Here is a 16,787-nt window from a genome sequence, read left to right on the forward strand (position 1 = left end):
TCGGGCTGGAACCTTTATTCTTTCAGAAACAAGCATCCTATGTGATCTGAGGCGGTTAGAATAGTTATTTCTGGATTACTATAATATTTGCCAAGAACGCCAATCTCAATAATCATATACACTTCATTCATTCATTAAGAACTTCCAAAAGTAACTCTTCTGTATCAAAAACCCTACAAACCTCACGAGTTCAGTGATGGTGTGTGCAGGAGAGAAGGGAAACTCTGCTGGGGAACTCTAGCAAAGCACTTCCCCCACTGCATTTTTTATTGTGTAGTCCATGAAGAAAGACTAGTTCTCCTTTTCAGTGCTTAGTCTGAGAGGGAACACAAGAAACCAACAGTCTTAGGAGAAAAACTGCTTTCATAATCTCAAGTGTAAGCCACAAAGAGGCTTTTCTGATAAAAGCTTCAAAGCTTGAAGAGATGAGCAAGGCAAGCATGTATTCTATTAAACATTTCAATAAATATGCAAAATAACTCAGCAATTATAAACATACTATTTGCATACTTGAAAATACAACAATTTCATGCTGGGAATATTTTGTCCTGAGAAAAGTTAAGGATATTTTGTTTTAGCAGATTCAAAAGTAAAAGGTACACACACACACACACACACACACACACGTATGTAACATGTATTACAGACCAGGAATCCTCCACATGATCAACATTCTGGACTGTGGGACAACGTCAAACAAGAAGCCAAGCAGGCTCAGGCTCCGCTGCAGAGAGCGCTCAAGCCCAGGCTGAGCCAGGAGAGCAGACTGAGTCATCCCTGTCAGCTTCACGCTCACAGCTTCGGTCCGCTCAGCAGAGGAACGCGGACATGGCAATGACTGTTTCCCTCTCACTGGCTCCCCACCAGCTACCCGAGCGCTAAGTTCTAAGCAGTCAAAGAAACAGAGCAGGTGGCTCCCTTCTCCCTGGTCCCTGTGCCGAACCTCTATGCCCCTTAGGACATTACTTGTTAATACTCGGCATTCCTCCAAATATGCAGGTAAACACAAGCTTGCTAATTTTCACATAACCAGATAAATTTAAAAATACATAAAACACAAATTCTCACAGCGCAAACCTTAGTTTTCACATTCATTAAAACATTTTAGAATTACTCAAAACATGAGAATTGGAAATGGATGTGCTTATCTGGAAGAGAATTACTGAATTTATTCTCCGGAAGTACAAGCAGACCTGAAGCATCGTATCACTGGAACATCTGAACCATGTTGACAAGTTCTTAACTTCTACACGTCAAGGGAAGCTGCTTGAGCCAACTATGTAATGAATGTCCGCCCCTATCACACAAGCACGATATCCGGTGTACAAACTCAGAGGCCGAGTCGTTTCACTTCTTTCTGTTGCCTCCAGTTGCTAGAATGCTGGCAACTCGCATAAATATATTTAATGTATCCATGTAGATTCCCAGCATCCTAGAAAATAAAATTACGCCCATCATACGTGATGTAATTCTAATAACAATGACAAAAACCATTTCTTAAACTAGAAAAGAAAAAAGCAATGCTGATTATGTGTCCCGGTATATGAAATGGAAACTAAAAAAAGCCAACTAGGGATGCCTGAGACTGGAAAATAGTCAAGATTTTCTTCTAGAAGATTAATCTTTTAAATGTTAAAGAGTAGTTATAAAAAAAATCATTATTCTACCCTCTGACACTTAGTATCTTTTGGGAAAAAACTGGTTGACAATGATATAATCAAAACAAAACCGAAGAAACACCTTCACAAAAGGTGTTAGACACAAGTCTGGCGATTTTAAATACAGCCCACCCGCACAACCCTCCCAACCAAAGCCTGCTACAAACCTGTAAGCCCTACAGCAGCATTTAAAAACAATTACACTAAGCTTTAGCTTTAAAGAAAGAGAAACAAATTACTTTAAAAAATATGATAGCCACCATGAAAATCAGGAAAATTGTTTAAATAAAATAACCTACTTTGATGGAGAGGCCAAGAAAAGGAAAAAAGCATTATTATAGAACACTTAGTATCAGCTGAAGCTGAATTCCAAAACGGAATTTTCATATTGTTTCCAATCTTGAATAAAATAGGCTTTTCTATTAAAAATTTCAAGTCAATTATGTATACTTTCCAACAAATACTTGATTAACACATTTCTTCAGTTTTAAAGTCTGTTAAATATAAGTTACTAAAAAGATTAAATGACCAACATGAGCATCACGGGCTAATTAACAAAAAAGGGGTAAAATTAAGCTGCGAGCTAAGATGAAGTAGGGGCCAGCCATGTGCCGTAGTGGTTAAGTTCATATGCTCCACTTCGGTGGCCCACGGTTTGTGGGTTTGGATCCCAGGTGTGGACCTACACACTGCTCATCAAGCCAGGCTGTGGCAGTATCCCACATACAAAAATAGAGGAGGATTGGCATAGATGTTAGCCCAGCAACAATCTTCCTCAAGCAAAAAGAGGAAGATTGGCAATCGATGTTAGCTCAGGGCCAATCTTCCTCACCAACAAATAAACAAACAAAGGTGCAGTAATACTGGGGTAGAGTGAGCCTTAAGCCAATATGACTGGTGTCCTTCTAAGAAGAGACAGACACAGGGAGGAAGACAGATGTGGCGACTGGACTGATGTATCTACAAGCCAGGGAACGCCCAGGACTGCGGGCCCTAACAACCAGCTAGGAGGCAGGCACGGAAGAAGGTCTCCCTTGGAGCTCTCAGAAGGAGCCAACCCAGATGACACTTGATTTCAGACTTCTGGCCTCCTGCACAGAGAGAATCAATTTCTGTTCTCTGAAACCACAGTGTATAATTTGTTACAGCAGCCCTAGGAAACTCATACAGCCATAAAACGAAACATGCCAACATAACACAAATATCCTCACGTCCTCACCTAACAAAGGGAAGACTACTTACGAGTTGATGGGATCATACTTCTGAACTCCATATGCTGGCACCAGCTCTGCACGCTTGATGACTTTCTGTGTGTCATACAGAAGGAACATGCTGAAGAGAACTAGCCCGCCATAAATCGCCACTGAGTACAGAGTGGCCCCAGCCACAGTGGTAGGTGGGAGAAACATAGATCCTGGAGTCAAAATAGGAAAAAAAAGGTTTTTTTGAAAAAGGACTTTTCTATTACTGGATTTATAATTAACACTACTTAAATTTTTTTGGTATTCTGCACAGATAAGAAAATGTCTAACTGAAAACAGGCACCAATTTTATGTACATTCAGTTCAAAATCCATGATACTCTTTCCTGTAGTGGGTCACTGCCCAGAGTACAGGAAGGCTCCCACATCAGAGCAATTTTCATGTTCTCTAGACCCAGTTCCCCATTCTAGATGTCTCTGGTAAAACCGACAATGGTTTACCAAGATGCCAAATAAGAAAATCCAGGCACATGAGCTTGCATCTTTTAAACAACTTTTAAAAACGACTCCTAATAAATTCCCTGCACTAGGATACCTGAGTATGTCCGATGATTTTAGGACATCAAGAACCAAGTGTTAAGGCACAGTGGCTTACCCAGTGAGGACACGAAGACGAGACCCAGGCCCACTCCCAGGGGTGCACCCATGTTCAGGAACTTCTCACTGGGCGCACACATGGCCACTGTGGAGAGGCCTCCCACGATGCCTGCTGTGTACCAGGCAGCTCTGATGAGAAGAGGCCCCCCTAATATCGTCAGCGGAGCCACCACAGCACCCATCACACCTGGAAGAAGAGCAAGAGGTCAGATGAGTATTCACTAAATAACCACCAAAGGGAAAATGTCACTGCTAACTAACATGCCATCTGTACGTGTTATACCTTATTGTTAAACAACATGATTACAAAAAGCCTTCCCCCCATTGGGTAATACTACCCCAAAAATTCCACCACCAAAACTTGGGGCTCTCCAAACTCTAAATCACAACAGTAACACTACTCCTAGTCAAACAGTCACAGCTCACAAGTACAAACAATAATCTAGATTTTTAGTAACGTCCTCAAATTCTAGGTTGTTCATTATTTAGAGCTGAGTGTACCACTAGTCTTTAGAACAATATTCATATATCTAAGAACTGAGATAAAAAAGCTTAAAATGAGTAACTCAAGGTCAAACCTACTGCTGCCAAAAAGGGACAAAGTGAAACAAGAGAATGAGCACATGATGCTAATCTTAAAATACAGGAGGTTATTCAGAGATTTTTCAATACTTTCTTTTTTTTTTTTAAGGAAGATTAGCCCTGAGCTAACTGTTGCCAATCCTCTTTTTGCTGAGGAAGACTGGCCCTGAGCTAACATCCGTGCCCATCTTCCTCTACTTTATATGTGGGATGCCTGCCACAGTATGATTTGCCAAGCGATGCCATGTCCACACCTGGGATCTGAACCAATGAACCCCACGCTGCTAAAGTGGAACATGCGAACTTAACCAAACGGCCACCAGGCTGGCCCCTTTTTTACTGCTTTGTCTCAATGCTCCACTGCCAAAACCTCGACTCCTATTCTTTCAAATGTCTTACCTTCTCCTTCTCTTCTCCACCCCTCAGTTTTTCATTTTTCTAAAGATACATAACAAGAACGATTCTGTATCAGATTTGAAATCCTCCTGGTATTAGAGAAAATACATAAAAGGAAATCTCTGCACACCCTAGACTGTCACAGGGGGCAGGTGTAACGCTGGGGATGCCCATGGTCTCAGAATCATTAACTTTTCAGAGTAGAGGTCTAGCAATAATACAACCTGTAGTAAGTACAGAAAACTGCGTTTCTAAACATGAGGCTTAATTAAATTATGTACATGCCACTTACGGTGAAGAACCACCAGAAAAGGTAGTATTCAAGGTTATTTAATAGCAATTTAAAATTAGAACATACCAGAATGGAGTAACCAAGCAAGATGCTTTGGGCCTGGGCTCTGGTCATATGGTATTGACTGCACGAGCATTCCAGCTCCAATCATGGCTGCAAAAGTTGCACCGATTGTCTGAAAGACACATGTTACTAAGAAAAATCAATCCTCTACAACAACAAAATAGAACCCAAAAGTTCCAAGTTCAGTTAGTCCCTTCAATAAACCATATTTAAAAAGAAAATAAGCTGAATCCTGTATTTTTCTAGCACATTAAAGGCCTTGGGTTTACTTTAGTTTGCTAAATTAGCAAGAGTGCCCCCTACTGCCATACATAAAGTTTTGCAGACAACTTAAAGTGAATGAGCTGAGCTTTGACACCATCATCCTAAAATTTTATTTTTGTCAGACAGAGGTGAAACAAAACCCCTTTAAGAATCCCGGAATGATTATTTTTAATTATATTTATTTTGGTATTAGCACAAATAGAATTTTTAAAAAAAATTTATATATAGCAAATTGCCTCGAATTCTATGTTTGCTAAATGAAAAGCCTGAAAAATAGAAGCCCATGGAGAAGACAAGACCTAAGAGTCTAGTCTCTGTCCTCCCAGTTTCTGCTGACCTGGTCCTCATCCCTTTTCTCTGCCTATCTTACACCTCCACTGCTGTAACATTTAAATGTTCCTTGCGTATAACAAGGAAGAAGTGTATCTAATGGAAGAAGATGATAATGACCTTCAGGAACTTTAAAACAGAAAGTACAAACTTGCAGCCTCTGGACAGAATCAGGCAGATGCTTTGTTTCCCAACTATTCAAAAACAATTGCACGTGACTGCTTTTAGTTGGCAAGGCTTTCTCTAGATGCCAATACCGCCTGTGACACACCAGGCTTGCCTCACTCATCTGCATCACCGGTCTGACCCCAGGCATCTGAAGGGTAAACCTGTGTGAGGCACAGACGAAGACAACTGCTGTCTGCTGAGAATGGAAACCCTTCACCCACATTACTACAGAAAAGCACCCTGGGTTCTACTCTACCATTTTCCAATGGAGAAATGATTACTAAGGACGACTACTTACATCTCTGCGGAAAGCGTTTTCAGAATATTTACCAGAATCCTATTTTTTTCTTTTAAGGTCCTCCATGATCCAGTTCCATTTTTGCCTTTTCCCTTTCCACATTCTACAGCTGTGCTGACTGGCGGGCTGCAGACACGTCCAGTCTCATGCGTCTTTCATGCTGTTCACTGGGCCTATACCTCCTTCCCAGCTGGTCGACTTACTCAAGGATTACTTCCTGTTCTGGGAACTTTTTCTGACAGGTAGCCTAGCTGCCACGAGCAGTAAGTAATTCAGATGCCTCTCCTCTGTCCCAAAAGCACTCGGTACAAACTCTGCCCTCATCCCTGCAAATGAGGTCACCCCTCATGGCTTCATCTTCCTCTCTGTAGCATCTGTCTGACTTTCCAAACAACTTCACTTAACTAGCCCGAACAGCAGGTGAGAGTAATCTTATGCCCACAGGAGGCTGAAAACACAGCCCAAGCACAAAGCGTCTTTGAAGTCTTCTTTGAGAGGCTAAACTCTTTTGCACATTTTAATCTTTCTCGTGTAGCCATGTTTGCTTCATCAAAAAAGCATTGCTTTATTTACCTCTGATTAAAACCGACATTCCTGGTGGGAATGCACCAGGCTTATTCTGTGCCTTCATGACCCTCTAGGCCAGGAGTTCATGACGTCCACCTGAGAAGCAAGATCCTAAGAATACCAAGGGCTCCAAACGGCTGTGCTACTGTAAATGGCTCTCCTCTTGGCAAGTACACTACAGTAGGAAGACAATGGACTTGGGCTCCCTCTGGGGAGAAACGGTTTGCCATAGGAACCTATAAGCATTATATGAACTCTCCCATCTCCCCTGCCCTTCCACTCTCACACTCACTGCTCTAGTCTTCAGCATCATTCACTTCAGATCTTGCAAAGGCAAGGCTGGTACAGATGCTGCTTGTCTCTTCCACATTAGTTCTTGAAACTCAAACACAACTGTATTTTTGCTGTTCCACTACCTGCAATGGCCTCTGACTGCTGAGGCACTCTCCTCAGCTTGGGAGCCAACCAGTCCCTTTCTAATTGTGTCTTCTTCACACTCAGACCTCAAACACTGGAACCTCACTCTAACAGGACTGTAAAGTCACTTTTAATGATTACCTCCTCTGCTCAAGCTGTTTTACAAACTTGAACTGCTCTTGTCCTCTCCTAAAATAAAAAATGCTAATAACCTTCAACGACCCTGATGAAATAAACGTCTCCTTCATGGAACTGCCCTACCAATTCAAGACAAATAGTCTTTCAACTGATTTTACACTTTCTACTTCTTACAGCACATCCTTTACCACTTATTCCAGTTCATCTCTTCAATCAGATAATAGAAAAATAGAAACCAAATCTGAAACAATTTTTTGGTATCTAGCCAAACAACAAATGATCAAGAAACACTCAATGAATACAAAACCTTATATAGGGACGAGAAATTCTGAATAATTGTGGCAGCACTATCTACTCTTAATAGTACAAAACGCTTGAGTTTTTGTGACAGCGGTTTTCCACTGACCTTTAAGATGCTTTTCCATCTGCCTTATCTTTTAGTAAGCTGCTACAAAATAGAGGCTGCTTCTCATCTCCTGCCAGGTAAGTAGGACGTTCCTGTAAGTTTGGTCTCCCACTCCTTTGCTGCTATTAAAATACATATTCAACAAACAGCAGCTGACTTACCTCAGAATGTACTTCCTACTTTGTCTCAGCTGCACTAATAATTCATGTTATTTGAACGAAAACTTTCAACATAGTACTCTTTCCATTCAATACCCCCTAATATTTTTCATCTAATCTTTGATATTTAGTGACAAAGGAAACCAAAAACAAGCCGACTTACCACCCATGAGCCTCTCATCATGAAGTTCATAAGAGCAGGAGTTCTGCTCACTGCCAGGGCAGACAAAGCTGTTACTCCAATACTTCCTGCTAAGTACATATAGGTAGAATGGATCCTGTCCTTCACGTACTGAGGCCAAATTCTGTAAGAAACACAACATGGTTAATTTACAGGATTATGGATGTGAATTTTGGTTGAATGATTTACTAGATGGGAGACATTGGGAAATAGCACTTTGCTGTTCTATATGTTATTCACCTCATTTACCATGGAAACGATGCATACATTGGAGCTACCGTAACAATTAAATGATGTAAAACATACGAGCGAGCACTTGGCACACATACAAAGCAAACCCTTTTCTCTTTGTTTAAACACATATAACCTTGGTAAAAGATTTTTATTTAGGTTTCAATAAATACAGGCAAAGGAAACAAGAAATTCTATTGCCTTTTTTATTATTTTCTTGAGGTTATACTGGCTTACAACATTGTGTAAATTTCAGGTGTACACTGTTAAATTTCAGTTTCTGTACGGACTGCATCATGCTCACCACCTACATAGTCTAGTTCTCATCCATCACCATACATATGTGCCCTTTACCCCTTTCACCCTCTCCCATCCCCTTCCCCTCTTGTAACTCTTAATCTGTTCTGTTTATCTCTATTTATCTTCCACATCGAGTGAAACCATGTGGTGTTTATCTTTCTCCAGCTGACTTACTTCGCTTAGTATACCCTCAAGGTCCATCCATGTCATCGAAAATGGCACGATTTTGTCTTTTTTATGGCTGAGTAGTATTCCATTTGTATATGTACAAAATAAGAGTCTATTTTTATTCACGTATACTGCTACACAGTTAGAAGACTACACATAAAACATTCTAAAAGTCTAACAGTGGCAAAAGATAAGGACAGGAAGAAAATTGGAACCTTTAAGGCTGGAATTGTTCGGGAGCAATTTACTTACACAGCCTTTTCAATGGCTCCAAGCTCATTAGACATTCCCAAGCCATAGTAGCACAACGCTCCAAGACCAACGGCAGCCCCTCCAGCAACAAACCATCTTCCCATCTGATCAACTGCAGGACACAGGAGGAAGCGCACGTTAACACCGTCATGTCTTGACTAAATTAAAATGCTGATGGTAAATCAAACCACATCCCACACTTCTTTGTAACAGCTATAATTAGTACTTACAGGGATATAGAAATTGTCTCAAAATTAGGTGACAAATAAAAAAGGTCACGGCTGAAACGTAGGTGTAATAATAGCAGAAAAAGGATCAGGCCTGATTAACCTACAATTACTCCAGTAAAATTTGAGGAGGCAGTATATCTGTGGATGGGAGGATACTTCTGTGATACATGTTACTTTACTCATAAAAGTCTGGGGTGTGTTCTCCTGACAGTCGTAGAAAGTAAAGACGAGAAAGAACTGTTAAGTCATCCCACACTGTGTCTAAAGTGCCACTGACAAAGACGACGCTTTACATGGAGTCAAGGAAAAAAGGAACTGAAGAAAAAAACGTCATCAGTGTTTACGCAGCAGAGTCAAGGGAGGTGCTCTTGTTTTGGCGTACCAAGAAAGAAATAGCTTATGGACTGGAACTAGAGGGAGGTATTCATAGAACATTTTACTCCCTTTAGTCTAATCTGTTCACCAAGAACGTTACTATGCTCTTGCTGTCTGATTCATAATTTGGTTTAGAGGGCCAATTTAGTAACCAGAAAGAAACGCCTTGAGGGATATGGATTAGGGCTCTCTACCATTATGAGAAACGGAGACTCTGCAAGGTGCTTAAGGAGCAGCAGGGCTCTTGGCCTGGCTCTGGGTAGATTAACAATCTAATTTCTGAATTCGGAAAGCTGAAATCCAAACTGAACCAAACAGACTTCACTAGGGTACTGCCTTCTGAGAGGTCCTCTGTGGGCAGTCAGTGGAGAGGGCCCTTCTTCAACATCTAGGCCTTTATCAGCATCTATGTTTTGGTGATTTACTCTTGACCTGAAACATACACAATTATCATATGCCTGAATGAAGATCCTATGCAACTTTAATGAACCTCCTTAACAGGTTGTATCTTTTAGAATCTCTTTCTGGAAAATGCACTAATACACAAGTTTGCGTATATTTTAGGAGGCTGCTCAGGGACCTCTTAAAACATACCCACTCACTCCAGTTTAAGAACTGCAGGCTGCCACCTACTTTTATGAGACTGAGGCGCTACCTACTACACTGACAAGGCACCTTGCCACCTACTTTTAAATATTTTTTCCATCGACGGTTCCATCGCCGCCTCCTTGAGTTCTTGGCCAGTCTTCCCACGCCGGATCCCAATTCTTGTTCTGGTGGCATATTCCTGACACACATGAAAACAAAGACACACGCCACCCACACCAAAACAGAAATGTTAACAATAAGATAAAACAGAGGATCTTGATATACTAGAAAACCATGTATAAAGTAATTTGGTACTTTCTATGTATGTAATTTCACTATGAAAGTATGTTAGCTGATCTAAAAAAGTATAGGTAGACCCTATCTGTGCTCTATCTTCAAAGGAGTTTGTTAATTCATTACAGCTTAACTTCTTAGTTTAAGTTTCAAAATAACTGTTTATTTCATAAACTACAGATTTTATTTTTATCTCTAGAATTATATTTTAAACGTTAACTTTTTAAAAACATGTATTTGATAAGCATTAGTCACATTTTTTTGTCTGGGAAAAGAGCTCAAGAAAAGTCTCTTTCCCTAACACATCCTCCAAAGGGAGGGATGACTACGACCTCTATTTCACTTCTTTTTCAACAGTGGAACAGTTAAGAGGAAAACAGTTGTCTCTTGTAGCTCATCAACCTCACATTTCAAACTTTATGCTCCTAATTTGAAGGCTAGCGGAGAAATCTATTATAAAAGGAACTTAATCAGACATTTTATTTTGCCATTCTCTAAACAAGAGCTGAAATGACCTATTCAGTACCTAACTAATAAGCTACTGATCAACTGGTAATAATATTCCTGGGTTCTTCAGCTTTCGACTATAGGCTCCACCATCTCTCCGGTGTATCACTCCGCACTCAACCCCTCACAAATTACTCTAAACTCTGAATGAGAAACTCTAAGAGCTGTGAGTAAAGAAAAAGTTACAGGAGTTCTTTTTCTCCTTCACAAGTGATACGATAAGGATGGAACAGAATGATACAAAACTAACGGGAAGAAGGAGCTGATGTGGGACATTATCACAGATAACTGTTTCAGTAAATCACTCTGTCAAACAAATGGCTTGGGGGGGGAGGGAAGGAGGGAGAGAGGGAGAGAGGGAAGGAGGGAGAGAGGGAGGGAGAGAAAGAGGGGGGGAGGGGAGAAGGGGGAAGGAGAGAGGGGGAGAGAGGGAGGGAGAGAAAGAGGGGGGGAGGGGAGAAGGGGGAAGGAGAGAAGGAGAGAGGGAGAGAGGGAGAGAGGGAGGGAGGGAGGGAGAGGGGGAGGGGGGTGAGGCAGACAGACAGACAAGACACAGACACAGACAGATTATCTTTACCCTGCTGGGTGTTAGGAGCCATTGATTCTTTGTGATGGAATTCTTCACAACAGGGGAGGCCCTGGTGAAAGCTGGGTGGAAAACCCTGGAAGGGAGCGTCCGAAGACATACGAGTCTCGCGGCCAGCATGGTGGTGCACCAGGTTCACCAAGCAGATCTGAAATGCTGGTTAGACAGAGACAAAATAACACATTAACCAACTCAGGGAAGGAGAAAGAGGATCCAGAGACAAGAACAGGCCAATCATCTTTCAGTAGAAAAGGTGGAATAAAGTGACCTGTTTAAACGTTAATGACAAATCCTCTGCTTGTCCCTTGGTAATTCAAGAAATCCATCCCGCAGCAGAACCCAGTTTAGGAAGGGTCACCAAAACAGGTATAAAGCCAGTTCGAACAGTAACAAGAATTAGGACTCTGTGTGACACGTGTCTAACACAGAGTGGATGCTGAGATCTTAAGAGAAGTACAGCGAGGGTGCTGGCTTTTACAAATGTGGCTTTGGCTTAAAATTTATACCAGCATTCAACAGTAAAATTTAAAAGATGCCTCTCCAACTCTTGAGCAGAGGAAAAATGTCATCCCAGGAAGACATGAGTAACTCTTTGAGGACACACTGCATTGCAAGGCTGAGACATTGATGGAAACCAAAGACCATAAACTCCTGCTAAACGTGCCAAATATCACACCCCGTCAAGATATGACATAAAAATATACGAGGTAATGAAGCCCCTGGATGCATCTTAAAATGCATATTCCTGGGTCTTACTCTGGTCCTAATGATTCAACGTCTAGGAACGGACACGGGAATGGGCATTTTAACTGGCACCCAAAAGCTAAGAATTCCTGCTTAAAAAGACCTATCTGAGCGTCCTTCCGGCTCTGCGAGGCGTGGACACGGGCCATTGTCCTTTGGGGGAACAGCGAGTCCTTCCAGCACTTTCCTGCCCTTACATCATCTCAGACCTGGGCACACCCACTGCGCAGGGGCCCAGCTCGCATCTCGCCTCTACCAGGGTCTGACCTGACCTGAGAGCCGGGTGCCTCAGTTGCAGTGGGAACGACTGCCGACCCAAGAGGATTCTGGGAGCTGATGCGCGGGACACCAGGCCCCCCAGACTCCGACAAGGACCCCGCCTCCGCCCCCAGGCAGCCCGTTCGCCACCGGCCCCGCCTCCATGCCCAGGCAGCCCGCTCGCCACCGGCCCCGCCGCCAGACTCAGGCAGCCCACTCGCCACCGGCCCCGCCGCCAGCCCCCAGGCAGCCCGCTCGCCACCGGCCCCGCCGCCAGCCCCCAGGCAGCCCGCTCGCCACCGGCCCCGCCGCCAGCCCCCAGGCAGCCCGCTCGCCACCGGCCCCGCCGCCAGACCCAGGCAGCCCGTTCGCCACCGACCCCGCCTCCAGCGCGCCCCCTCTGCAGGGCGGCGACACGGCCGGTGTGACTCAGCACTCGCGGCCCGGGGAAGCGGGAAGCGGACAGCGAGCCGAGCCTCCTCCCGGCCCGCGGGCGCCGCCGCGCCGCCCCGCTGCCCGGTTACCCGTAGGATGACGACCCTGACGCGCCACCAGGCCGCGATGCGGCCGGGAGCGCCGCCACTGCCTGCCCTCCGCAGAGGCGCCTAGGGCCCCGCGCGGCGGCAGCCTGGAAGACGGCGGTGCTCGGGGGCCCGTGGGCCCCGGGGAGCCGTACCTCAGGCCCCGGTCCCCGCGACCGCGCAGTTCCCCTTCCGGGCCCACGAAGCGCAGACGCTTACAGCTCCCTCGACCCTCCACCTACTGCTTACCATCTGCGCGCGCGCAGACCCTCCCGCTCACTGTGTGACGTAACATCCGGCGAAGCGCAGGACCCCACCCCCCCACCAGCAGCCAATCATGAGCAGATCCCTGCCGGAAGGGCGGGCACAGGAGGGAGGAGGGGTTCCGTGCTGGAGGGGCGGGGCCGGGGGAGGATTGTTGGGAGCGTCACAGTGGACGTCCATTTTGGGTGCGGGCAGCGAAGGTGTTTCGGCCCTATTAGCGATGGGTAACGGATCTCGTCCTTGTTTTTGGTCTCGACAGTTTCACTTGCAGCAGTTACAAAGGTTATTTGAAAATTGAAAGAGGATAGCGTGCGAGTTAAGATTTATTCTGTCGCCGTGTTCCTTTCGTCTTGTCGCCTTTTTGTGCCTTGTCAGGAATGTCTGGCGAGATGAACAGTTCGAGACCGGGGCCAACCGGCTTCTCGGGTCTGATGCTGAAGGTCGGCCGGTGAAGGTCACCGGGCCGCATCCTTGGAGCTCCGTGACCTCCCCAGCACCCTTCCACGCCCGAGTGCGCGTGTGTTTGGGGTGCAAGGCTGGTGCACGGGCGGCCCCCTCCCCGGGCTGTGCTGAGCACGGTGCACCTGTTTCCCTTGCACGGAATTTGTAAAGTGAGAGCCATTTCTCGGCTACCCGAGGGAGGTTTTTGTTCTTTCTTTCCCTCTCTTTTACGCATTAAATATTTGCGGAGGCTCCCTTTTGCCAAGCACTGTCCTAGGGACGTATACAAATAAATAAAACACGTGTAGGGTCGTTGTATTGGCAAAATTGCCCTTCTGGCGTTTACTTTGTGTTGGAGACAAGAAAACGGACACAAGGTTGGGCGGTGATAAGTACTTGGAAGGAAAGTCAAGCTGGGTAAAGCCCTAGAGGGGTGCTGTTTTAGATAAAGGTGATTAACGACGTGTAAAATTTATGAACCTTATCTCCTAAGCTATTGTTAATTGGGATTTATGATAATTCTGTAACCATGTAAATCTTGACAGACATAAAGGTTTGCGTTTTATGTGAGCAATAAAACAATCTGGCAGCAACACAGTTCTTATTTCATTCCTCTGCAAAGGGCAGGAAAACACTGTAGACGAAAGATAGTGAATAGATCGAGCATGATCAATTTAATCTCACTTTAGATCTTAACCCAATTTGATTAGCTAGCAAATAGGTTCTCTGTTTAGCTCCCGCGGTGATAAACAAAATACTTTCTTAAGTCTAAGTCATTCGCTTCGAGATTCTTATTAATTAAAGCTCACTGTCTTCATAAAGGAAGAAAAATTTCTCATTTCATATTTTCTTTTCTCAAGCATGGGGCTTATATTGTTTCCACAGATGTCAAATATTTTGAGGCAGCAGAGTTACCTGGTCATTTTGTGGGGAAGAAATGATCAGTGTGGGGTGGGGAGAGATTTCACTGACTGGGAATGAAATTAGTAATTTATTGCAATTGTTCAAGCAAAAGGTGAAGGCTGGCATTAAGACAGAAGAGGGACAAAGAGGGAGTTTATGACAGAGATATATCGGTGAGGAGGAATTTACAGGATTTAATGGCTGATTGACTATAGCTGATAAAGAAGAGGGAGGCACCCAGGATAATCCCTCTATTCTGAATTGGGTGAAATTGGGTGGATAATTACACCATTAATTTAGAGAGAGGACACAGGAAGAGATACAGATGTGGAGGAAGTAGATAAGCACAACTCAGTATGAAGTGTTAAACTGTAAATTCTCTGCTTCCAGGGCCTGGGAGCATAGGGCAGAAAACAGAAAAGACAGGAATCACAAATCCTAATGTTGTATATACATCACAATTTTTGCTAAAGGTCGCTGACTGGTTCCTTATCCTCCACCTGCTGGACAAGTGGAAAGTGCTGGATTACAGAGGAGAAAAATCATGTAGTTAAAAATAAATCCCCCTACCCGGCTAGACTATTCCATCAGGAGATGTGGTGTGGGAGAAAAAGAGTTGAAAAGGGAGTTTGTGAGGGCTTTATCCTCCCTGGGTGGAGTCTTATGTGCTCACTCTGCCTCTCAACAAAGGGCTGGCGCTCCTCCCTGAGAGGTTAGTGATGTTTCTGAATGGAGGGGATCAACTGGTAGCTGCTTCTGCTATGGTGTTTGCTAAGTGGCAGAAAACAACGCAGACGGGAAGGAGTCAAGAGGGTCCCTGCCTTGTTTTCCCTTGGCTTTAAAGTTTGCCGTGTCAGAGCTTCCTAGAATCCCTGAAGCCTGCATAAACCCGAGACTGCAGCTGTGAGCATGGGCCAGCTTGTTTCTTCTGCCCGATAGTGAGGGGGACACCAGAAGTATGCATGTGAGAGACGCCCAGATGGGCACCAGCAGACCACGGTGTGTGCTACACGCCAGAGCCAGCATTTGACTCTGTCTGGGTGAGAGAGCAAGCTGTGCCAACCTCAACAGTTCAGTCCTGCCAGTAACTGAAGGAAAAGGAAGCCGTGGCTGAGAAGGAGACTGTTCCCTCTGGGCCCTGCTGAAGGTGTTACCTGGGAGCTGGGCACTGACCCAGGAGTGGAAGGGTAGAGAGCAGGCCACACCCTTTCCCTCTTGTTTAATGTGGATGCTTCTAATCCCTGTGGGGTCCAAGAGAGGAGAAAGGGCTTTGAACGCCGAGGTAACTGATGGTGATAAATCCTAAGACTGACTGACCTGAGAATGGAATAAACTAAGCTGTCAGCTTTAGGCTGACTGGGGACTCAAAAGCAGTTGATGCCAGATTAAGGAAAAATGTAGTTCATCTTTGTGCTCATTTTACTGGCAATTTTTCAGTGTATACCCCTCACAGAGGTGCAACCAAAGGCTGTATGTGGGTCAAAAGGCAAGTTCATTGATGAGACAGTATCTGTGGAGGGACAGAACATTGGAGGAATCTTGAGGATAATCTCATGCTTCCTGGTGAGCTTGCAAAGAAGAAGCTAAGACTCAGAAGTGGTAACAACTTAAGAAAACGTAGCAAGATCTGGGTTGAGAACATACATTCTCAATGAGGGTAAAACTGGTTTTCGAGGGGTGAAAAAAATCTTTATATCTCTCTCTATAGATCAGATATACTTTACATACAGTACATATGTCAGTATATATGTGGCATTAAAATTTTGTGGTAGAGGGCAATTAGGAAAAAAAAATGTCTAAAAAGGCTCCTTAGGGAAGCAATTATGAAAAAAATGGTTGAGAAACATTGGTCTAGAGTCTAGAACTTCAGTGACCCAGGACAGTCCATTCTGGTGGCCTGCTCAGCAGAAAAGTTTTTGGTGTTTCCCTCTGCGATTCCATCAGTGAGATGTTATTTGAGGTAATTTTATGATCTCTTGATAAAAACTCTATAACTATATTCTTTGTGCTCCAATATTTTATTTCTCACTGCTTTAGGAATCTCCATGTGACTTGTCTAAAATCAAGGTATAGCCAAAATTACCAAATGGGTTGGAAATGGTTTATTCCTGGGAAATCTCACAGAATCCAAAGGTAGGAAGGACAGCTACGTGTCACGAAGACTCAGGTCAACAACTGGGAAGTCACAAGACAAACATAAGCCCTGTATCAGTTTGGGTTTAATCAGGGAAGTTGAACTTGAGCATTAGAGAGTGAGGAATCTATTCTAGAAATTAGACTCTACATAATTGTGGGAGGATCTGAGGAAGTAAAGATCCAAAATGGGTGAGAGACAAGTCACTAACTAGC

The 16,787-nt window shown here is 44.1% G+C and overlaps 1 protein-coding gene across 4 annotated transcripts; it reads right to left on the reverse strand.

Annotated features, from left to right (window-relative positions):
- GHITM (growth hormone inducible transmembrane protein) lies at window positions 1-13,200 on the reverse strand. 4 transcript variants are annotated; one of them, XM_023636094.2, is made up of 9 exons: window positions 13,080-13,200; window positions 11,299-11,463; window positions 10,020-10,119; window positions 8,728-8,839; window positions 7,759-7,900; window positions 4,853-4,961; window positions 3,515-3,703; window positions 2,901-3,072; window positions 1-1,432 (listed from the first exon to the last, which is right to left on the reverse strand). In XM_023636094.2, the coding sequence occupies exons 2-9, from the start codon at window positions 11,425-11,427 to the stop codon at window positions 1,348-1,350; spliced, it is 1,038 nt and encodes a 345-aa protein (XP_023491862.1). In that variant the 5' UTR covers window positions 11,428-11,463; window positions 13,080-13,200; the 3' UTR covers window positions 1-1,347. The 4 variants fall into 4 exon arrangements, with proteins under 4 accessions (XP_023491862.1, XP_023491791.1, XP_070117865.1 ...); XM_023636023.2 differs by having other exon boundaries at window positions 12,986-13,135; XM_070261764.1 differs by having other exon boundaries at window positions 12,834-13,086.
- Window positions 13,201-16,787: the final 3,587 nt, after the last annotated feature.

Source organism: Equus caballus, chromosome 1 (assembly GCF_041296265.1).
Source record: "Equus caballus isolate H_3958 breed thoroughbred chromosome 1, TB-T2T, whole genome shotgun sequence".
In the NCBI taxonomy this organism is placed as follows: domain Eukaryota; kingdom Metazoa; phylum Chordata; class Mammalia; order Perissodactyla; family Equidae; genus Equus; species Equus caballus.